The sequence below is a fragment of the Bos javanicus genome, chromosome 3 (genome assembly GCF_032452875.1).
Source record: "Bos javanicus breed banteng chromosome 3, ARS-OSU_banteng_1.0, whole genome shotgun sequence".
In the NCBI taxonomy this organism is placed as follows: Eukaryota; Metazoa; Chordata; class Mammalia; order Artiodactyla; family Bovidae; genus Bos; species Bos javanicus.
Window position 1 is genome coordinate 79,290,663 of NC_083870.1, and position 24,430 is coordinate 79,315,092.

The following is a 24,430-nucleotide window of genomic DNA, read 5'->3' on the forward strand; positions in this document are numbered from 1 at the left end:
AAGGAAGTCCCAAAGGGAGGGGGTATATGTATGTGTATGACTGATTCATTTCATTACGCTGTAGAAACTAATATAACATTATAAAGCAACTATACTCCAGCCAAAATTAATTTAGAAAATAAATAAAATTAGATAGTGCTCTCTTGTCTGATTTCAGGGTTCTAAAAGAGGTTTCTCCTTCAAGAATGACTCTTCTTCCCATTGGCTTACTGTTAACACTTCTTTTTCCAGAGGGCTCGCCTGATTAAGTCAATAGGTATATATAAAGAGTATATAATAGTAACAAGAACAACGTTTTGTATTCAGTCATTACCCTGGGACTGGCACTATTTTAAGTGTTTTATATGAAGTAACTCACTGAATCTTCCTAACAACTCTGAGAGGAAGGTATTAAGATGAAGAAAATTACAATGAAGACTCTGAAGTATAAAGAAGGTTTAAGAAGTCATTATCTTATTAAGTAGTAGAACTGGGATCTAAATCAGGCAGTCTGGCTCCAGACTTTCCCTATGAGAATGCTTTTAACCTGAGGTGAGGGGCCACAACCCCTTCATTTTTATTTTTCCAGCACTCATAAGGACTTGATGACCACTTGCTATTCTCTGTGCCAACTACGGCTGGCAGGGATTAGGAAAATAATAAAGATACACTGTGTTATGCAACAATAATATAGCCAAAGTCAGAGTGGGAAGCGGTGGAAGAAGCCCAGGTTTTGGAGCCAAACCCACGAGACCTTAGCTTGAACTTCAGATTCACCAGTAACTAGCTCAGGAGCTATTTCTTCTTGGACAAAAATTCATCCGTCCCAACACCCACACACCACCATTTCTGGGCCAGGAGCCATTTTGGAAGTTTGAAAGTTCTGTAAGATTGAATTCTAAACTCAAAGATTCAAAATAATTCAAAATAAAGATGACTAAGTCTGAGGTTAAAAGATTTACCTCAGGTCACACACCTGGTTGGTAGCAGTACTAAACTTCAGTTTCCTGAGTTTCAGCCCAGTGCTCTTTCATTTAAGTCACACAGTTTCATTTGAGGTAGGGAAGTTGAACAAAACACCATAAGAAGCAAATTATTCAAAACGGGACTTTCCAGAGCCAGCCTAGAACTGGACAGCTGCCTCCTGTGTTCAGCGAGGCACACCCCAGTTTCACTACAGATCTGAAATCAAACTCTCTCCTTGTGATGTAAGAGACTGGGGATATCTTTCCAGCAGTGAGTAATGCCTCTGGAGAGAAGTCCCTCACTGCTCTACTCTGTCCTAAAATTTCTCTTGCCTCCTCTCCCTCTTAGGACTCAAAACCCAAAAGGAATATATCTCAGTGAAGAAGACTTATCCCTAGAACAGAGGAAGACACGGTCACTTCTCCATTCACTCAACGATTTCCTTAGAGGGAGACATGGGATTGAATCACATTTTCCTCTAGATTTTCTCACCAAGAATCCAGAGAAAGGCATACATTAAATGTAGCACAGAAACAAGCAGATATTTTCTGGAGACAGTTGAACATGATTGAAGCAGCAGATGGAAACACCAAACCCAAGGAGTATGTACCTTTAAGGCAGGTACCAGTGTAGCCACCTGAGGCACTTTTACTTACCAGATAACACAGAGGGCTAGTGCTAAGTATACAGTCTTGGGAAACAAGCCAGGGTAAAATGTCCTTTGTTATTAATTTAGTATCATTATATTACTAGTTACCCCTCACTGAGGCATGATTTCACTGATTTGAAAAAGGGATAATAATATGGATTCTATATGGAGTTGATAATGAACTCATCAACATGAGAAAAGAGCTCTCATGTGCAGAGTTCCTAATAGCAAATGTGGTACTTAGTAGGGGTCAAATAGTATGTTAATACTTCTACGCCATGCCCTATAATTGAAACACATGGTTTATCGAGAGTTTTCTGGAAACACACACTTTGGGGCAGTCATAGAATAAAGCTAATTGATCAAACCACTGTTCTATCATTGATACTCCCAATGCAAAAACATCTCAGAATTTCCCATGTCCATCCTTCTGCTGAATGAGAGAATCCTAAATTAAACTGTCTACATATATCTGGACAAGTGCTCTTCCAACAGGGGAAGGCAGATTAAACCCCTTCCCTGGAAGCTCAGCTGGTAAAGAAACCCCTTCTACTTTCTGCCATATCTCTAATGGGGCAGATGGCTCCCAGACACAAAAATCTCTCTTGTAAACTCCACCCACTGTAATCTGCCTTTGCTTTCTGCCCTGGTAGCAGAGTGGTGAAAAAAGACTGTTTCCTGTCGGACTAGAGAGAATTCCCTCCACAGAAACTTGAGTCAGGCAGGGATGGGCATACGTGCATTCTCAGTCGTGTCCGACTTTTTGCAATCCCATGGACTGTAGCCTGCTAGGTTCCTCTGTCCGTGGAATTTTCCAGGCAAGAATACTGGAGTGGGTTGCCATTTCCTATTCCAGGGGATCTTCCCGACCCAACCAAGGGACTGAAACTGTGTCTCTTGCATTGGCAGGCGGATTCTTTACCACTGCGCCACCTGGGAAGCCCTCAGGGATGCGAGGAAGGATTCCTCCAACAAATTCGGAAATAGAAAAAAAAGTAGCACATTCCAGTGCTGCAGAAAAAGAGGAGCTAGAGGTAAAGGTTTTTAGAACTTGAGTAAAACAAGTTACTCAAAACCTGAGGGAAAGGTAAGATTTGGTGGGAACAGGGGGAGCTTAGTGAAATGCTAATTCCTTAAACTCCAGAAAGTATCAACAGGTAAATAATTCGGTGAGAGCAATTCTTTATCACAAGATAAAAGAGAATTAGGAGGAAATTGCACCATGAAGGCAGGCCTGTAGGTCTGAGGCATTCCAGACAGGGAGTGGATACAGCAGCCACGTGCCTTGGGATTAAATTACCAGGGATCTTACTGAGATGCAGAGGTAAGAGCAACCACTTGGAACCCTGGTGAACACAAGCCTGTGAACAGGGTGTGGAGAGCTGCCTGGTGCAAAAGTGCTCTGCCTAGGGGCTGGAGGCCTCAGTTGTGAGTATCTGCTTTCTCTGTAGGAGAAGGCCATGGCACCCCACTCCAGTACCCTTGCCTGGAAAATCCCATGGATGGAGGAGCCTGGTAGGCTATAGTCCATGGGGTCGCTAAGAGTCGGACACGACTGAGCGACTTCCCTTTCACTTTTCACTTTCATGCATTGGAGAAGGAAATAGCAACCCGTTCCAGTGTTCTTGCCTGGAGAATCCCAGGGACGGGGGAGCCTGTTGGGCTGCCGTCTATGGGGTCGCAAAGAATCTGACACGACTGAAGCGACTTAGCAGCAGCAGCAGCAGCTTTCTCTGTGACAAGAGCACAGGACTCAGAGGGAAATGGAGATAATGGAGATTTTATTTTATTTTTAACTTTCTACAGCGTTATTTTTTGTTTTCATTTTATTATTGGAGTATAATTGCCTTACAATGTTGCATTAGTTTCTGTTGTATAACAAAATGAATCAACTGTAAGTACACATATATCCCCTCCCTCTTGAGCCTCCTACCCTTCTCCCCCACAGCTCTCCCCTCTAGGTCATAACAGAGCACCAAGCTGAGCTCCCTGTGTTATACAGCAGCTTCCCACTAGCTATTTTACACACGTGTGTGCTAAGTCGCTTCAGTCGTGTCTGACTCTTTGCTACCCATGGACTGTAGCCCACCTGCCAGGCTCCTCTGTCCGTGGAATTCTGCAGGCAAGAATACTGGAGTGGTTGCCACGCCCTCCTCCAGGGGAATTTCCCAACCCAGGAATCAAACCCCTGGCTCTTATGTTTCCTGAATTGGCAGGTGGGTTCCTTACCACTAGCACTCCCTGAGAAGCCCAGTAGCATATATATGTCAATGCACTTTCAACAAGGAAGGAGTCCCAAGAAAGACCTGGAGAATAGGGTTGATAGTCAAATTTATATATTGTGTAAGAGGATATGAATGTTTCAAACTGCATTTGGTAGAAATAAGTACTATGCACAAAGAAGATTCCCACTTCACTTCTCCACTCCCACCACCCTGAGATATTTCAGGCCAAAATTAACTTCTTTTGAGATATGTCTCTCTATTAAGTCTAAGATCACTGGTTGCAGTCTCCAGAAATGGGGCACAAACTGACTGGCTTTCTTATACGTCTTGTGAAACCCAAGCTTTGCTCTTTTCTTTCACAGCCACTCAGTGGAGAGAACTGTGAGAAGAATGATGAGGTAGTATCACCAATATGAGGCTCTGTGCTGCCACTGCCTGGATTCAAATTCCCACCACTTTGCACTTCTGTTCTTTCAAACTATCATATGGTTTTCAAAGCAATTTTGTGAGCTGGGTGGCACGGTTATTTTACTGCACTTGTGCCCAGTGGCATGTGGAATTTTAGTTCCCCAACCAGGGATTGAACTGGCACCCCCTGCATTGGAAGCATAGAGTCTTAACCACTGGACCACGAGGGAAGTCCCTATTTTACTGTGCTTTGAAAAAAGTCTCAGTAGGTCAGAAGAAATGTAAAGAGTTTTAGTTTTCTGAATCTTATATAATTGATTTGAAGTAGAGTTGGGCACAATTTTAGTAAGATTTCCAAGACAGAACTTTTATTTGTTGGTAGTCCTAGTGATGATTAGTTTTATGTGTCAACTTGACTAGGAATTAGCTATGTAATCCACACCAAATGTAGATGTTGTTGTGAAAGAATTCTGTAGATGTGGTTAACATCCACAATCGGTGAACTTCAAGTAAAAGAGATTACTTCAGCTAATGTTGGTGGGCCTTGGCTAGTCAGTTGAAGGTCTTAAGAACAAAAACGGAGATTTTGCAGTAAAGGACAGATTCTCTCAAGACTGAAGCATTAACTTTTGTCTGAGTTTCTAGCATGCTCTGTGGATTTCAAACTTGCCGCAACTACATGAGGCAAATTCTCAAAATAGGGCTTCCCAGGTGGCACTAGTGGTAAAGAACCCGCTTGCCAATGCAGGAAACATGAGACACGGGCTTGATCCCTGGGTTGGGAAATTCCCCTGGAGGAGGGCGTGGCAACCACTCCAGTATTCTTGCCTGGAGAATCCCGTGGACAGAGGAGCTTGGCGGGCCACAGTCTATGGGTGGCAAAGAGACACAACTGAGGCTACTTAGCAGGCACGTACGCATGCATGTATGCTGAATGGTGGCTCAGATGGTAAAGAACCCACCTGCAGTGCAGGAGACCCTGGGTCAGGAAGTTCCACTGGAGAAGGGACTGGCTACCCACTTCCATGGACAGAGAAGCCTGGTGGGCTACAGTCTCCATGGAGTTTCAAAGAGTCTCAAAATAAATCATAGGGTTGGCCAAAAAGTTTGGATTTTTCTGTAACAATCTATGGAAAAACCAAAAAAAGCATAAGAAATACATAAAAACCTACACAAATGGATAAAATGTAGAAAAAACTTAGGCCCATGGCCTAGAGAGGCAAAAAGACAAAACGGTTGTCTGAGGAGGCCTTAAAAATAACTGTGAAAAGAAGAGAAGTGAAAGGCAAAGAAGAAATGGAAAGATATACCCATCTAAATGCAGAGTTCCAAAGAATAGCAAGGAGAAATAAGAAAGCCTTCCTTGGTGATCAATGCAAAGAAATAGAGGAAAACAGTAGAATGGGAAAGACTAGAGAGCTCTTCAGGAAAATCAGAGATACCAAGGGAATATTTCATGCAAAGATTGGCACAATAAAGGACAGAAATGGTATGGACCTAACAGAAGGGGAAGCTAGTAAGAAGAGGTGGCAAGAATACACAGAACTATACAAAAAAGATAATCACAATGGTGTGACACTCACCTAGAGCCAGACATCCTGGAATGTGAAGTCAAGTGGGCCTTAGGAAGCATCACTATGAACAAAACTAGTGGAGGTGATGGAATTCCAGTTGAGCTATTTCAAATCCTAAGAGATAATGCTGTGAAAGTGCTGCACTCAATATGCCAGCAAATTTGGAAACTCAGCAGTGGCCACAGGATGGAAAAGATCAGTTTTCATTCCAATCCCAAAGAAAGACAATGCCAAAGAATGCTCAAACTACCGCACAATTTCACTCATCTCACACGCTAGTAAAGTAATGCTCAAAGTTTTCCAAGCCAGGCTTCAACAGCACACAAACTGTGAACTTCCAAATGTTCAAGCTGGATTTAGAAAAGGCAGAGGAACCAGAGATCAAATTGCCAACATCTGTTTGATCTGAAAAAGCAAGAGTTCCAGAAAAACATCCACTTCTGCTTTATTAACTATGCCAAAGCCTTTGACTGTGTGGATCACAACAAACTGTGGAAAATTCTGAAAGAGATGGGAATACCAGACCACCTGACCTGCCTCCTGAGAAATCTGTATGCGGGTCAAGAAGCAGCGGTTAGAAGTAGACGAAGAACAACATTCTGGCTCCAAATTGGGAAAGGAGAAGTCAAAGCTGTATACTGTCACCCTGCTTATTTAACTTATATGCAGAGTACATCATGAGAAATGCTGGACTGGATGAAGCACAAGATGGACTCAAGATGGCCTGGTGAAATATCAATAACCTCAGATATGCAGATGACACCACCCTTATGGCAGAAAGTGAAGAAGAACTAAAGAGACTCTTGATGAAAGTGAAAGAGCAGAGTGAAAAAGTTGGCTTAAAACTCAACATTCAGAAAACTAAGATCATGGCATCCAGTCCAACACTTCACGGCAAATAGATGGAAAACAATGGAAAACAGTGACAGATGTTTTTGGGCTCCAAAATCACTGCAGATGGTGATTGCAGCCATGAAATTAAAAGACACTTGCTCCTTGGAAGAAAAGTTATGACCAACCTAGACAGCATATTAAAAAGCAGAAACATTACTTTGCCAACAAAGATGCATCTAGTCAAAGCTTTGGTTTTTCCAGTAGTCGTGTATGGATGTGAGAGTTGGACTATAAAGAAAGCTGAGTGCCAAAGAACTGATGCTTTTGAACTGTGGTGTTGGAGAAGACTCTTGAGAGTCCCTTGGATTGCAAGGAGATTCAACCAGTCCATTCTAAAGAAGATTAGTCTTGAATATTCATTGGAAGGACTGATGGTGAAGCTGAAACTCCTGTACTTTGGCCACCTGATGTGAAGAACTGACTCATTTGAAAAGACCCTGATGCTGGGAAAGATTGAAGGTGGGAGGAGAAGGGGACAACAGAGGATGAGATGGTTGGATGGCATCACCAACTCAGTGGACATGAGTTTGGGTCAACTCTGGGAGTTGGTGATGGACTGGTAAGACTGCATGCAGCAGTCCTTTGAACTGCAGTCAGACATGACTGAGCGACTGAACTGAACTGAAAGTCTAAAGAACTATGATGCTTTTAAAAAGCAACATGGAACATGCATAGTTCAATATAATGTAATCCGAGTAGTCAATTAGGACATTCAGTTCAGTTCAGTTCAGTCACTCAGTCATGTCTGACTCTTTGCAACCCCATGGGCTGCAGCATGCCAGGCCTCCCTGTCCATCACCAACTCCTGGAATTTACTCAAACTCATGTCCATTGAGTAGGTGATGCCATCCAGCCATCTCATCCTTTGTCATCCCCTTCTCCTCCTGCCGTCAATCTTTCCCAGCATCAGGGTCTTTTCAAATGAGTCAGCTCTTCACATCAGGTGGTCAAAGTATTGGAGTCTCAGCTTCAACATCAGTCCTGCCAATGAACACCCAGGACTGATCTCCTTTAGGATGGACTGGTTGGATCTCCTTGAAGTCCAAGGGACTCTCAAGAGTCTTCTCCAACACCACAGTTCAAAAGCATCAATTCTTCTGTGCTCAGCTTTCTTTATAGTTCAACTCTCACATCCATACATGAGCACTGGAAAAACCATAGCCTTGACTAGACAGACCTTTGTTGGCAAAGTAATGTTTCTGCTTTTTAATACGCTATCTAGGCTGGTCATAACTTTCCTGCCAAGGAGTAAGCGTCGTTAGGCAGGACTAACTGCATGAGGCTTTCTATAGGCCAATTTTGAGTCAGATTATGGGGACTGGGAATTCTCTGGTGGTCCAGTGGTTAGGACTTGGAGCTTCCACTGCAGGGGGCTGGAATTGGTCCCTGGCTGGTGCAGCTAAAAAAGAAAAGACTGCAAGGAAGATGGTTTAGAAGTTTGAGGGGCATGGAGTGAGGGGTAAATCAGAGGGAGGCCTAGAAATGATCTGAAGGTGAAGAGAGACAGGCCGGTCAAACCTGCGATGAAAGAGAAAGAAAGAATGGAAAACCAGGTCAGTGAGGACAGAGGCCCATTGTGTTGACAAAATGCATGAGAAGAACCCTTTATTTTCCCCTGGGATAAAAACGTAACAAACCAGCATGCACACGCATGCAAGCATGCACTTGGCATTGAGCTGGAGGATTGGGAGAGCTGAAGATTTCATTGTTTATTTGGGCAGGTACTCTGCACGGAGACGTAAAGGACCTGAGTGCCTAAGACTGCCCAGCTGAACAAATACGTGAAGAGCCTCACCCCATGCTTATGTACCACACTTAAGGCGTGTGCTGACTTCCTAGAACCCAGTCTCTGTTAGCCTGAGGCCCTATTAGCAATGCAGGGATGAAAAGGAAATGATGGTGACCTGTTCTCCATAGGATTATGGCTCCTCGGAGGGACTGTCCTTCCAAAGCCAGCACACAGGGAACTCTGGAGGGTCACACTTGCCTTTGCCTTCAGAGACATCACATAGCTCAGGAAAATGAAGCAGCTCTTTAATGAGCCCAATTTTCTTTCCGTACAGATGGCAATCCAGATTGGCATCTCAGATTGTGAAACAGATTTTTGTCCCGCAGATATTGTTTCAAGTTCCCCAAAGCTGGAGCAGCCAGGGAGCTGAAAGTCATTCAGTTTCTCTGTCACCCATAAGCGTGTGTGCGTGCATGCTCAGTAGCTCAGTCTCAGTCGTGTCTGACTCTTTGCAATCCCTGTAGCTTGACAGGCTCCTCTGTCCATGGAATATTTCAGACAAGAATACTGGAGTGGGTTACGATTTCCTTCTCTAGGGGGTTTTCCTGACCCAGGCATCAAATCCCTGTGTCTTGCATTGGCAGGTGGATTCTTTACCACTGAGCCACCTGGGAAGCCCCTCCCATAAGCAAGCTCCTCCTTATCAGAATCTACCCCTGACTCAAGGAAGCCCATTTTTCCATGCATAGATAAGCCATCTTTTTCTCCTTTTACTTACCATTTGTTGTACTACCTCTCTTTCATTGTTCATTTGTTTTTTTCAATAAATATTATTTGAGCATCTGCCTTGTGCCAGGCACTGAGCATACAGCTAATGGTATAAGCAACCAAGAAAATAGATAGTTATGATATATTAAGAATATTAAATTTTATTTAGTGCTTTCTGAGTGCCCTGGTGGCTCCAAAGGTAAAGAATCCGCCTGCAATTCAAGAGACCCAGGTTCAATCCCTTGGTCAGGAAGATTCCCTGGAGAAAGGAATGGCTACCCATTCCAGTATTCTTGCCTAGGGAATTCCATGAACAGAGGAGCCTGGCGGGCTACAGTCCAAGGGGTCACAAAGAGTCAGACACAACTGAGCGACTGACACTTTGTGAGTACCAGTCACTATTCTAGACACTTTACATAAAATAATTTAGCTCTCCTAACAGTAGAATACTATGCCAAAGTTCCTGTTACTATCCCCATTGTACAGATGAGGAAACCAAGACCCAGAGACATTGAATTACCTATCTATAATCGTACAGAAAAAAAAGGAATAGAACCAGAACTATTATAAACTCAGACAGTGTGGCTCCTGAGCTTGCCTTCTTAACCATGCAGGTGGACAGAAGGGTGAGGTGCTGAATATCTTGACACAGAAAGTATAGGGGTCAGGGAGCACATAGGAGTGCAGGGAATGTAGACTTGTGTCTCAGGAAGTGCTGTATTTAGAGCTCAAATTAGATCATGTTAACCTTTCTCAAAATCCTTTAATGGCTCCCCAACTGGATTTAGAATAAAAGCTACACATTCAACCATGGCTTACAAATGCTCTGTGCTGTCTGACCTCTCTGGCCTTAGTCTATTAACTGTCACTCTTATTAATCCAGGCCTCTGTTCGCAGCATCTTTTAGGTGTTAATTACTGTCTCCACCCACCCGGCTCCTACTCAATGGTTAGGTCTCAAATTCAAGTCATTCATTTACAGAAGGCTTCCCTGTCCCCTCATCTACATTAATCCCAAAGATAACCAAGGGTAATGATAATCAGAGCAAACAGGAAATAATGTTAAGTGGTAAGCAACATTCTAAATGCTTTACTTATAATACCATTTCAGTTTTATAACAATCTTTATGGGAAGTATGAGTACTATTCCCATTTTCACAGGCGAAAAACTTAGGCAATATTAGATAGCATTCTGTACTTTTCTCCAGTGATAATCAAATGTATAATAATACTTTTCTCCAAAGTGATAATCAAATGTATAATCACATGTGTATTCATTGCATATTTCCTGGGCTGTAAGCTCCACAAGGTCAGCGTCTGAATTCATTAACATTATTGTATCCCCAGTGTCTAGCACGGGGTCCCGTAAATAGTAGGTAAATAATAAATGCTTATTGAATACATGAATAATAGACATTATGAGATATTTTTCTTAACACACTTTACAATAAAACAGGCAGGTGACAAAAGAATTAAGGAAAATTCTCTATTATATAGTCTTACTGAGGCTGCAGATAACTCAGCTTTTATGACTGCTCTCCTGTTGTGAAATCTCATCACCCACTTTCCGTTCGTTATAACATCTGAGGTTTAGAGGGTGGTGGAGGCCGGGAAGCATGGTCTAGACTAGAGGGAAGGCCATGCATGGGTTTTTAAGAAACACAGATCTAGGTTTCAGTTCTCACTTAATCACTTACTAACTGTGTGGTCTTGAGGAAGCGCCATACATCCTCTGAGCCTCCTTTTCTAAATCTGTGAAACAGGGACCACAGCCAAACAGTTCGGTTGGGAGAATTAGATAAGAAAATGATGTCTACTGAGGGTGAGCACAGTGCCCGGCATGTACCAGGAGATCCTCTGCTGAGATCAGAGGCGGGCCTGTGGGGGGTTGGAAACGACCTAGGGTACTGGACAAGCAGCACTAGCCACACTAGACCCTAGGACATGAAGCCCAAAGAGCAACTGAGAGGCAGGGCCAAAGGCTGAATTAGCTGACCTAGCTGTCTCCACGGATCAAATGAGCTGGACAGTCGCCATGGACCCAGCTCACTCTGAGAACACAGTCAAGAAGGGGGTGGGAAAAGCACACAAACCTCCCTCAGAAGGGTCTCTTTTGGTCCCTGTCAACAGCTCCGACTTGGAGTAAGTCAAGACAATAAACCAAGACAAAGATCCAGTGAGTTCTGTTGCCTGTTCTCTATTTCAAGGGCACAGTCCCTGCTTTGTTTCTCTTCTCTCTGGTGAAAGCGCTGTTCCCTGAAATGCTCCTGGCTTCCGAGAACAGCTCTGGAGGCAACTCCGTAAACTGCTGGCCAGGGTTTGATGAGAAGCAAGTAAGTCGAATTTACTCTGCCCCATCCCCCAGGGTTACTTGGTCTTAAGGATGCAGGAGGGAGAAAAGGGAACACAGATGGCCCTCTTCCTTCCTCCTTCATCTCCCAATGTCCATATTCATCCCTCTCTAGGCCAACCTGACCTTTTCATCTCCCTCCCTCCCAATAAAGAGGAGAGAAGTGGGTAGGTGACACGGGGGTATTGAGAGGGGCATAAAAGTCTTTCCAAATGGAGTCAAAGCCCCTGTGATGCTGACTCTGCTAGTGGGTTCTGTCTTCTCCCCATACAGAAACTTTGCACCAGCTCATGCTGCTGTTCTCTGCTGAGCTCTGTGGGCTGAACAACCTGCACCCCTGAAGGTTTGTGCCCAGACCTGAACATGCATTTATGTACAACTGTGATGCTTGTGTAGCTGTAATTATTCTATCCTACAAAGTGAAGTGAAGTCCTTTCAGATTTATGCAAAAGAAAACTTTCACTTAACTAAGATCCAGTTTCCGCCTGCGTGCTGAGTCGCTTCAGTCATGTCCTACTCTGCGACCCAATGGAGAGTAGCCCGCCATGCTCATCTGCCCATGGGATTTTCCTGGGAATAACACTGGAGTGGGTTGCCATAACCTTCTCCAGGGGATCTTCCTGACTCAGGAATCAAACCTATGTCTCTTGTGTCTCCTGCATTAGCAGGTGGATTCTTTACCACTAGCACCACCTGGGAAAGCCCCAAGATGCAGTTTGTGCATGCATGCTAAGTCGCTTCAGTCATACCCGACTCTCTGTGACCCTATGGACGGTAGCCTGCCAGGCTCCTCTGTCCATGTTTATCAGCATGCTAGCTGGACATTCTTCTTTGCAGTCTGTTTTTAAGAGAAAGAGCCACACTTGTGCCCAGTTACATTTGGGAACAGGTCCATTCTGCCACTAGCCCTCTTAGCTTTCCACAGTATGTTCTGGAGAATCCTACCTTCAGCTTTAAATCTATTTCCATATAAGCAAGTTTCATGGTTTCAGGGGGTAAGAATCTTTCAAAAAAAGAGATTGTTTTCTAGATTGTATTACTATGAAAGAGAAATTGGTCAGAAAATTTTTAAAAGATCTCAACAAAGCTTTCTGTTTTGGTTCCCTATTAATGCCAGCAGGCCTCTCTCCTGTCACATAGTGACCAGCTGCTCTGTCCTGGGCGCTATGGGAAGTGTGTTACATAATACTTATAATACCGACACTAATATTGACACTTTTGAAGTGCCAGGAGCTATTCTAAGTGTTTCCCATTGGTTTGTGTATTCAATTCTTACAACCAATATATGAGCTCTGTACAATATCCATCCCAATTCTGGAGAGGAGACAATTGGGACATTACCCTAAGGTCACACAGTGGTGGAGCTGAGATGTGGAAGAGGCAGTCTGGCTCCAGAATCTTTACTGTTAATCCCTATGCATAGTTTTTCTCATTTAGTCCATACAGAATTCTTATGAGATAGAATATTAAGATAGCCATCTTCCAGATAAGAAAAGTGAGTCTCAGTTTTCTGAAAGGTTGACCCATGATCTCGAGCTAACTCAACTCAATATGGCAAGTACCTGCCTTGTGCCAGGCTCTGTGCTAGACAGGAAGAGCATAGTATAGCATGAGAAACTGGTCATGTTTAGTTGTTTTCATTTTTTTCATTTCTTTTAACACTGTCACTTCTTGCTGAAGTGATAGGTAATAAAGAGTTCATTTTGAGGGAAGAAAAGTCATCTGTAGTCAAGATTAGCCAGGAGTGCTGGCACTGGGCACATGCCTGAGAGCCAGAAAATAAAGCTTGCCTGAATAAGGCCAACTATGAGCCTCAGCATCCTTCCAATCCTTTCTGATTCAGGAACGAGAATTTACTCATGTGTCTTTGTTCATTTCATAAACATTTATTAAGCATCTACTATGTTCCAGACTTTATTCTATACACTGGGGATATAAAAGAAGAGGACTCATACTTGATTTGGGACACTCTTAGTTTAGAAGAAGAGAAAATGAAAATAAAGATTACAGCATGCTATGATAAGTACAGTGGTAAAGAATCGACTGGTCAATGCAGGAGCCACAAGAGACACGGGTTTGGTTCCTGGGTTGGGAAGATCCTCTGGAGTAAGAAATGGCAACCCATTCCAGTATTCTTGCCTGGACAATTCCAGGGACAGAAGAGCCTGGAGGGCTACAGTCCATGGGGTCACAAAGAGTCAGACACAATTGAGCACACACACACATGACAAGTACAGTAATTGATTATGAGGTAATAATTAAGATAATAATTGAGAGTGGTTTGGGTGAGTTGCAGAAGATGGCATATATGCTGATATCTGAGTGACAAAAAATGCACTTTCCAGATGGGAATGGATAAACGAACTCTTGAGTCTGCCCACAGTGCAGGAGACCCAAGTTCGATCCTTGGGTTGGGATGATCCCCTAGAGAAGGAAATGGCAACCCACTCCAGTATTCTTGCCTTGAAAATCCCATGGACAGAGGAGTCTGGCAGGTTACAGTCCATAGGGTCCCTAAAAGTCAGACATAATGACTAAACCACAAACCAAAGGAACTATTTACTAAGCACATACTAGATATCAGGCCCTGCATTGAGACTATATATTTAGTTTAATCCAATAACCAGAGAGAATAAAGAACTCATTCACCATGACCAGGTAAGAAAATCCCTGAGCTGAACATGTGATTAGTTTGGGGAAAGGGCAACTCGGGCAGAGGGAACAGTGTGTACAAAGGCAGGAAGGCAAGAAGACACTGGTGTAGTTGAAGGACAGTATGTTCAGTGCATCTCAGCCATTGGCTGTGCATGGGGGCAGGGGGCAGATGAGGACAAAGAAGGAATTAGAAGCAACATCCTGAAAGACTGCATAACTGGTAAGAAGTAAGGATCTTATCCTGAAGGTGAAGGTTAACCAACTCAGAAAACAGCATAACTGGGTTTTTAAAGAATAATTCTAGTACCAGAACGAAGAGTGGATTGAAGTGGGGAAAGATGAAAGATAATAAACCAAGTTGTAAGGTCCCTACAATGGCATAGGAAGGGAAAATGAAGCATTAAACTGCAGGAGAGGAAATCGAGAAGGAAAGGAGGGGATATGATCAGAGGAAATGACTATAAGAATTGTCTGTGGGAGGCAAGGAGAGATTTTAAAGACAGTGAAGAGCCACTAAAGCCTGGAATATGGGAAAAAGAGCAGTGATGGAAGCGGGGATGGGTCTGGGCCTCCGGATGAACCCAAAGGGGTTACTAAAGGTGACTGGACGTCTGGCATTTCTGTACATACTTGCTGAGAAGTATGTACACACTTACTGATAAGGAGTGCAGGGAGGAAAGGGACAGGGCGAGGCATCGAGATGAGTGCTAAGCCAACACGGTGGGTTGGGCAACCAGATATGAAGAAAGTTGTCTGCTCAAGATGGTTCCAACTCTGAGACTGGAAGGGGGAGGGAGAAAGTCCAGGTGTGAGGGGAAAATTTGGCTCCGAGTTCCGGGGCTCTCCAGGTTAATAGAGCTGTCAAGAATACCCAGAAAGAGACAGCTGTTTCCTGAAGGGCTCTCTCCAACACGCCTGGGAGCTGCAAGACCAGGCTTGAGGCAGGCAGCAGCTGGGGTTTGGGAGGACACAGGCATGTGGGCAGCCTCCTGCCTCCTGAAGGACTCTGCAGATGAGGTGGCTGAGAGAAGTGATTCTTTCTTCCCAGCCTCCTCCTCCACCCTTTGCTTCAGAGCCCCAGTGCCACAGCAGCATGCAGGCTGCATAGAGATTGATTCACAGATGAGGGGTTGCAGCTAGACGCCACACAGAAGTAGCAGAAAGGACAGAATTGTGTGTGTGTGGGTGTGTGTGTGTATGTGCATGCAGGAAACTATCTTATTCAGGGAACTACCAAGCAAAGTCTTACAGGCAGACAATAGTGAGTTGCCTAGATAATTTATGCCACCAAATAAACACCAGGACAGGCTGTGTACAGCTAAAGGTGACACATTTTTAAAAGTGGGGTGTCTCCCTTTGGAGTCTCAATGACAGGAGATGGTTTAGCACACAAAAGCTTCAGGCAACAATACCTATGAATCTCCCAGAGTCTACTGTAACCAAAGAGAAAGAAAGGCCGGAACTAAAATGCAAAAGAAAGAAAAAAACTGTGTTTGGAGATAGGTCTGCTACAGTATAAACTTTTCCCTTTCTCTGGCGCACTGCTGTAGCAAAACCTGATGGTTGTCTTTGTAAAAAACGTGTCTGTATCTAGGTCCCTGGCAGTGATTTGCCTCTGGGAGGGCCAGCAATCTATTTAATGACTCCATTGACGTCAATAGCATAACTGAAATACTTACTAACATGCATGATTCCAACTTTCAGAGGGGGGGTGGGGGGATGGTGTTTCTCAGCAGTACAAAAACATGAAGTGGAGTCAAGGTGGAATGGACTCCAGTCTTTTCAGCAGCAAGTGAGAGATGAAATGCTAGGGGTCTCATCAGTTCCATTTAATGGGAAGAAACATTCACACTAAATTTAGAAACTAATTTCCAACTAGTGGAATAGCCATTAATAAGCAGGGTATTATTTTTGGTAATGTTTGCTCAAGGGTAACATTTTAACTATTAGCACTTTAGCTCACTTGTCAGTGCTTTTTTGCAACTTACCCTTACCTAATTTTAGACACATATGGAATAATTGCAAATCCATATAAATAGCTCAGTGTTGATGTGCGGAGGTAAACTTACACAGGACAGCTAATTTAGACAAAAGCAATTCTTATAAAACAACCATTTGGGGAAGTATTCTCGGAATGACAAGGGCTTTTCTAGTGCATCTGTCCTAACGTTTTGTATGCAGACTGGCTAAACACTCAAGATGAATACTTAGGGCAATTATCCCAATAGTCCAGACCATACAACATTCAGAACAAAGAAAAAAAATAATCTGACATTATTAGATTTTAATTTTTCTCCTTTCCTCTCTTGTTTTCTCTCTCATTCTTTCTTTTTCTTTGTGCACGCATGCTAAGTTGCTGTAGTTGTGTCTAACTTTTTGTGACCCCATGGACTGTAGCCCGCCAGGCTCCTCTGTCCATGGGATTCTCCAGGCAAGAGTACTGGAGTGGGTTGCCATGCTCTCTTCCAAGGGATCTTCCTGACCCAGGGACTGAACCCATGTCTCTTCAGTATCCTTCATTGGCTGCTGTTGCTGTTAAGTCGCTTCAGTTGTGTCCAACTCTGTGCGACCCCATAGATGGCTGCCCACAAGGCTTCCCCGTCCCTGGGATTCTCCAGGCAAGAATACTGGAGTGGGTTGCCACTTCCTTCTCCAATGCATGAGAGTGAAAAGTGAAAGTGAAGTCACTCAGTCATGTCCGACTCTTAGGGACCCCATGGACTGCAGCCTACCAGGCTCTTCCGCCATGGGATTTTTCCAGGCAAGAGCAGACAGGTTCTTTGCCACTAGCGCCACCTGGGAAGCCCCCTTTCCTTTGTAATTCCCTCCAATTTCTCCTTTGTCATGGTGGCCACAGCCTGTGGTAACAAAATTGATTTTATTAGTATTTGTTCATAAGTGTTGTAACCCTGCTTGACATTTCTTGCTTAATGTGAAAACCAAGTTCTGCTTGTGTTGGGCTTCATTTCCAGTCATCTGACTCAGATCAGCTCTCAGGCCACTGCTGTGTTTCTCAGAGAGCCCTTCACTCATGCACACACAGTCCATCTCTCAGTCTAGGCTCTGGCTACTCTGGCAAAGAATGAGAAATGAATCAAGGTCATGACTTTCTGAATTTCTTACTTTTTGAGCTACTCCAAGGTAACTCATGGAGCTTCTTGTTTGCTCCTCAAATAGACCCTGTGTCTGACACACCCACATGAACCTCCAGGGGAATGTTCATAATCAAGCAAAGACATGGAAGAAATTCATACTGAGAAATAGGCTTCTTAGGAGAAAGTTTCTTCTATTTTATTAACCAGTAAAAAGCCATTTCCTCCCTAGCGTGTCCTGGAGGACATGTTTTAGAAGAACTGGATTCCCATGAGCACTAAAAAAATATTAATTAAGTCTGTTTCTCACGTAGGCCAACCTATTTCAGACTTACTGGAAAGCCCTATATTATCTCATCCTATTTCTCCATTCACAGGCTTTCCTTGAAATACAACTAACTGACGGTGTTGAAAATCCCCATGAATCGAGATTGTGGATAGCCAAGCTGAGAGAGACTTCGGGCCTGCAGCAGTCTAGCCTGAAGTCCTCAATGCAATCCTCTAGTCATCTTTGTGACACAGTTTGCTGTCATTTCCCATGACCCATGGCCTTGGGGGCTGTTGTTTATAACGTTACATGGGTGATGTTCCTGCTCAAATACATTCATTAGTAAATTTTGGAAGAAGAAAATTAGCATCAAATATTTCACCTTACACATTGATTTGGCTGCTAAAGTGCTCTATATATGATTTTGTTGTTCAGTTGCTCAGTCGTGTCTGATTCTTTGCAACCCCATGGACTGCAGCATGCCAGGCTTCCCTGTCCTTCACTATCTCCTGGAGATTGCTCAAACTCATGCCCACCCATTGAGTTGGTGATGCCATCTCAATATAATATGTAATATCATATAATATGTCATATATGACACACATTATTAAAAATCAAGTCACATTTATAATACTCAGAAGTGCTGGCCATTAAAAGGAATACTTCCCTAATCCTTTTGCAAAGCAAAGATCATTCTGTAAATGCAGTGAACACAATTTATCCTTTCAGTATCTTCTTACTTTCATGATATACCAGTGATCACTACTGAAATCCATGCAAAAGCAAGGGATGGTTTGGGCAGAAAAACTGGAACATTCATCACACACACACACAGATACACACACACATTGATTTTCCTCAATTATCTTTTTTTTCTTTTGAAAACAATTTGGGGGCCTGATATCCTAAGAATTACTTCAACTTTCCATTTTGAATGTATACAGATGACAGAACCTTAGCTCCTGCCTTGTGTTGGAGTGTTCTTTTTTCAATTCTATTTTTTGCCCTTTCTGTTCCAATCCTTGCACATCATGTAGAAAAGGCCTGAAATTCAGGCCCGCAAAAAGGCAAAATGTGATAAAAATTGAGATGCTCATTAAACTTCACAGTGTTAACATTTTCAACACCCCCAGGAGGATTTACTACATTTTCTCCTTAATGCAGGAGCATATGATTTCCACATTGCTCTATATTCTGGGTTTTAAATCCTCTATTATTCTACTCTGGCTTTCCTATTTAAAGCACAAAATGCCAACTTTTTAGGTTTAACTTTTTTTGTTCGAAACCTATAAAAATGACCATAGAGATTTAGATCATGCAGCTATAGAGTATGTTTCAAACTTCTTTCAATTTTGATGTAATAACTGATTTAAAAAAAAAATAGTAAAAACACACAGTTGAATACTCATCATAGCCATGGAGATAAAATACTGACTCATTATTAAAATTTAATTTATGAGCTTTTTCTTTAAGATAAAGTCCCCAAACTTTATGTAGTTCTCCTGCTCAGTTTAATTTTTACCTATCTTCCTGCTATGTGAAAATAACCATGCAGAAGCATCTTAAATGATAAGGCGATGAATACAGTATAGACAGCCCCTGCCTTCAAGAAGCTCCAATGAAGGAGGCATATAAGCCACAAATTGTAGCATATTCTAGAATGGAATTCTTTCCATAGCACACAAAAAAGGGAACAATTACACTGATTTTTTTTTAAAAAAAAAAACACTGAGGGAAAAGGTATTGTAGACTGAGAGGCTGGATTTGATTTCCCTCATGAATTTACTCAGTTACTGATCAATTTGTAAGAGCAAAGGTACCAGTGTAACCATGGTTTTTGACAAATAACTTTTAAAATAAATTCCATTTCCTCCATTTAGATTGTCTTTAAAAAAATGTTTTTAAAATAAAGGTTTCCTCTGGCTTTTCTCCGTCACTGTTTTAAACTTGCTTTTTGTACAAAAATATAGTTACCTAAGTCAGCCAGACTTTCACAACTGGTTGTTGTTAAATCTGTTTAAATTATTGTGGGTTTCATGTATCTTTTATCTTAGATTTCAACAGAAATGCATAAGGTCAGCATTAGTGCTAATAAATGGAAACCTAGTCTCATTATCATGATAAATCATTTTTTAAAGCAGCAACCCAGTTTTCCATTTTTTTGTGTGCTGTAAGCCACTTGTTTTTCATTCCCCTTTAAAGTTTCTATTTAAACACACCTCTTTGTCATATGCTGATAAATATTAAAATAACAGGAAAAATCTGCTTGACTTATTTAAGCTGATAATAAGAACAAAACACAGGATGTGTGTGTCCTCCTTCCTTTTTTGACTGTGGTTAAGCATTAAGAAGGTTTTGAAACCTATAGTTACGTAATAATTGGTATCACTACATTCTCTTCCCAATGAAAAGTCAGGATTTTTGTAGTTTGCCACAAAGACAGACAAAAACAAATTGCCTAAGTATTATTGTCATTTCTTTGGTCCATTGTTTTAAAAGAATTTAGCAAAAGAACTCTCCAGTTGCCAAGCTGTAGTTATTGTGCCAATAATCACAATATGATCTTTCCAACAGCATCTTTAGCTGTTTTATAGAACTCGAAATATCACATATTTTCCTAATGTTTGTCAGTATTCATTATAAGAAAAAGAAAACATAGTTTAAAGATTCAAATTGCTGTCAAAAGCATCTTGGGAAATTTGGCTAATAGAAATGGGAGTGACAATGTCTTATGAGTCGGCCAAGATGATGAAATGATAGGAGTTTCAAAACTACCCGCTTTGATCTCCAAGTATGTAATACCAGTTATATGTTAAGACACTCTAGTTATTTAGTTTCTTTTCATAAAACTTCTAAAGGAAATAGTACATCAGCACATCAAGGTTTTTATAGTTCATGGATAGATTACCATTTTCTTTAATTTTATGTCTTAGGACTTGACCTTACTTAATATCTCCCTTTTATTCTTGTTCTCAATCTTTTTCTCATAAAAATATTTTTAAGGCATGTACCATAAATACTTCAGAAGCCAATGAGCCAATGGGACCCCCAGCTTTTGTTCTCTACTTTTAAAAGTTGGACTTGTGTATTATTTCTGTTATATGTATGACCATCATACCAGGAAGAAAACACAGCATCTGAGCAAGAAAGATCATAAGAATAAAGCAAAGGGTAACACAGAAATCTATGAGGCAACGTTAGGTGTTAAATGGAAATACAGACGCCTATGAGGCAACATTAAGTGTTAGGTGATCTCATCATGAGTTCGTCTTACTTGTTTCTCCTGTGGTTCTACTCAAGTCCACTGCCCTACTAGTGGGAGAGATTCAAGAGGAAAAACTCCATTTCACACTTAAAACAATGTCATCTAGCTGGTTGCATCTTATGCAAGAAGAATTTCATGCTCAACACATCTCCAGGATAGATGTTCCTTCAATGTGGCCCTTCCTCTCTGCAGCTCTCAACTCCACATGAGAAGCATATGCACAGTATTAACAAACAAGAGGTTAGGTTTCTTTTTTAAAAAAACACCTTTGAGGAACAAAGTTGGATGACCTCCAAGGGAAATGATTTGTGACCTGGAAAAAGCCTTTGGTTTCACACCTGGAAAGGATGTAGATTCAAGTGGGATGTATAGTTGACGCTAAGAGGAAAACCACTAACATTCACTGTGGGGCCCTCAGGCCAATGCAGAGGCACCTGGGGCCTTTGAGGTTAGCTCCCCCGGAGTTCACTGGGGCCGGCAAGCTGAGGTCAAGGTTGTACTCCGACTCTGGTTCCAGGAAGCAGCATGACCACACATCCATCACATTCTGAAATTGGAGGCATGCATACGATGGGAAAATTATTTAATGCTGCTTTTCATTTGGTTTCATGTGGACTATAGTAAAGTTCTAGTCTGCCTTTGAAAAGAGTCACCAAGACACAGACTGGGAGCAAACAAATGCTATTATTCTAGAAAAGGGTCTAGAAAAGAGGTACATTTATTATTTTGAAATATGGAGATAAGCCTTATGACATGGCTTACCTGGCAGGTTGACTCTGGAGACAGATGGCTGACCAGCAGCTGGAGACCTCCTATGGAGAGGGAGAGAAAAGAAGGCCTGAGTCTCTGTAAGAATACCCTTCCCTACACCCCCTGATCACTGAGGAGTTTTCCAGGTCAGAATGAGCTATCAAGTGACATCATGCCATCTCCGGAAGGCAGGCTCCTGTAACTCGGGTGATGACTGTGATTCTCACATCCAGATGGCCTGGAATTTCCCTCTGCCCAGCCTCCTGGATGCTCCAACACTCCAGGAAGGAAGTCATTTACTCCAGGTCCCTAACCAGTCCTTCTGTTTTAGATTTCCCTGCCCCGGGTGGCCCTTGAAGATGATATACTTGATCAGAAATGACATCAAATGTAAGAGCAAATCTCAACTCCTTTGGGCAGTGCTTAAAGGAAAGGAACGCTTGGATGTGAATCGGTCTAGGTCTCCCACTTTTACACCTTAGAAACCTGAGAGTGGGAGAAGTGAAGTCACTTACCAAAGATCCCTGAGCCATTAGGAACAGTAATCCAGGTGGCTTAATTTATGGAAAGGCCTTTTCTTGGTAGAACTGGGCATTTTTCTATATCACAAAGCAAGCCTCTCAAGTTGAGAGTCAGATGAAGCAAGCAGATAAACCCATGCCCCACAATTACAGGGGTTCTTTCTCCTTTTCTTTCTTGTTTTTATTTCTTCTTTATTTATCTTTTATATCCCCCACCCCAGAAACCCTAATTTTCTTGCCATCCTTCTCATGCTTTGCCAGGCTCTCCAGGATTCCCGATGCATTGTTGGAAAGCCTCCCAGAAACAGGAATGAGCAGTGGCCCTCAAGCTTTAGGGTGCATAGAATCACCTGGAGAGCTGATTAAGACACACTGCTGAACCTTACGTCTAGGGTTTCTGGTTCAGTCTGCCAGCGTTGGGCTTAAGAGTCTGCATTTCTAACTCATTCCAAGTGATGCTGATGCTGCTGACCTTGTTGCTGTTGCTGTTCCGTTGCTCAGTCCTGTCTGACTCTTTGCGACCCCATGGACTGCAGCAAACCAGGCTTCCCTTTCCTTCACCAACTCCCAGAGTATGCTTAAACCCAGGTCCATTGAATTGGTGACACCATCCAACCAACTCATCCTCTGTTGTCCCCTTCTTCTCCTGCCCTCAATCTTTCCCAGCGTCAGGGTCTTTTCCGATGAGTTGGCTCTTCATATATGGTGGCCAAAATAATGGAGCTTCAACTTCAGTCGTTCCAATGAATATTCAGGATTTATTTCCTTTAGGATTGACTGGTTTGATCTCCTTGTTGTCCAAGGGACATGTGAGTCTTCTCCAACACCACAGTTCAAAAGCATTAATTCTTTGATGCTCAGCCTTCTTTATGGTCCAATTCTCACATCTGGACATGACTACTAGAAAAACAATAGCTTTGACTATATGGACTTTTGTTGGCAAAGTGATGTCTCTGTTTTTTAATATACTGTCTAGGTTTGTCGTTGTTTTTCTTCCAAGGAGTAAGCACCTTTTAATTTCATGGCTGCAGTCACCATCCTCAGTGATTTTGGAGCCCAAGAAAATAAAGTCTGCCACTGTTTCTATTGCTTCCCCATCTATTTGCCATGAAGTGATGGGACTGGATGCCATAGTCTTAGTTTTATGAAAGCTGAGTTTTAAGCCAGCTTTTTCACTCTCCTCTTTCACCTTCATCTAAAGGCTCTTTAGTTCCTCTTCACTTTTGGCCATTAGGATGATATCATCTGCATATTTGAGGTTGTTGATATTTCTCCCAGCAATCTTGATTCCAGCTTGAGCTTTATCTAGCCTGCCATGTCACATGATGTACTCTGCATATAAGTTGAATAAGCAGGGTGACAATATACAGCCTTGACATTCTTCTTTCTCAATATTGAAGCAGTCTATTGTTCCAAGTCTGGTTCTAACTGTTGCTTCTTGGCCTGCATACAGGTTTCTCAGGAGGCAGGTAAGGTGGTCTGGTATTCTCATCTCTTTAAGAATTTCAAGTTTGTTGTGATCCACACAGTCAAAGGCTTTAGTGTAGTCAATGAAGCAGAAGTAGATGTTTTTCTGGAATTTTCTTGCATTTTTCTATGATCCAACAGATGTTGGCAATTCGTTCCTCTGCCTTTTCTAAATCAAGTTTTTACATCTGGAAGTTCTTGGTTCACATATTGCTGAAGCTTAGCTTGAAGGATTTTGAGCATTACTTTGCTAGTATGTGAAATGAGCGCACTTGTAAGGCAGTTTGAACATTCTTTGGCATTGCCTTTCTTTGGGATTGGAATGAAAACTGACCTTTTCTTTGCAAGTCCAAGGGACTCTCCATAGACTTCTCCAGTACCACAATTTGAAAGCACCAATTCCTCAGTGCTCAGCCTTTTTTGTGTTCCAAGTCTCACACTCGTACATGACTGCTGGAAAAACCATAGCTTGACTATGCATATGTATACACACACACACACACACACACACACACATATATATTTGGTCTTTGGCTCAATTCTTGGCACAGAGCTCCTAAAATCCTAAGAGTTTCCTAAGTGAGGAGAGGAAACCAGTCAATCAAACCAGTCAATCCTAGATGAAATCAACCCTGAATATTCATTGGAAGGACTAAGGGCAGGAAGAGAAAGGGACAATAGAAGATGAGACAGTTGAATGGCATCACCAACTCAATAGACATGAGTTTGAGCAAACTCCTGGAGATAGTGAAAGACAGGGGAGGCTGTTGTGCTGCAGTCCATGGGAGTGCAAAGAGTTGGACACAACTTATCAAATGAACAACCACAAAGTGAGGAAGGCCATCTTTGATATGTGTTTTTTGACATATTA

General features: G+C 42.4%; 1 protein-coding gene across 2 annotated transcripts in view; it reads right to left on the reverse strand.

The window, feature by feature from the left end:
- The window catches only part of PDE4B (phosphodiesterase 4B), a 546,831-nt gene that overhangs the window by 106,272 nt on the left and 416,129 nt on the right, over positions 1–24,430 (reverse strand). For both annotated transcript variants that reach the window (XM_061411703.1, XM_061411704.1), the window contains one exon: positions 21,584–21,633. In XM_061411703.1, coding sequence (XP_061267687.1) covers positions 21,584–21,633 — 50 coding nt within the window. The remainder of the gene's footprint in view (positions 1–21,583; positions 21,634–24,430) is intronic.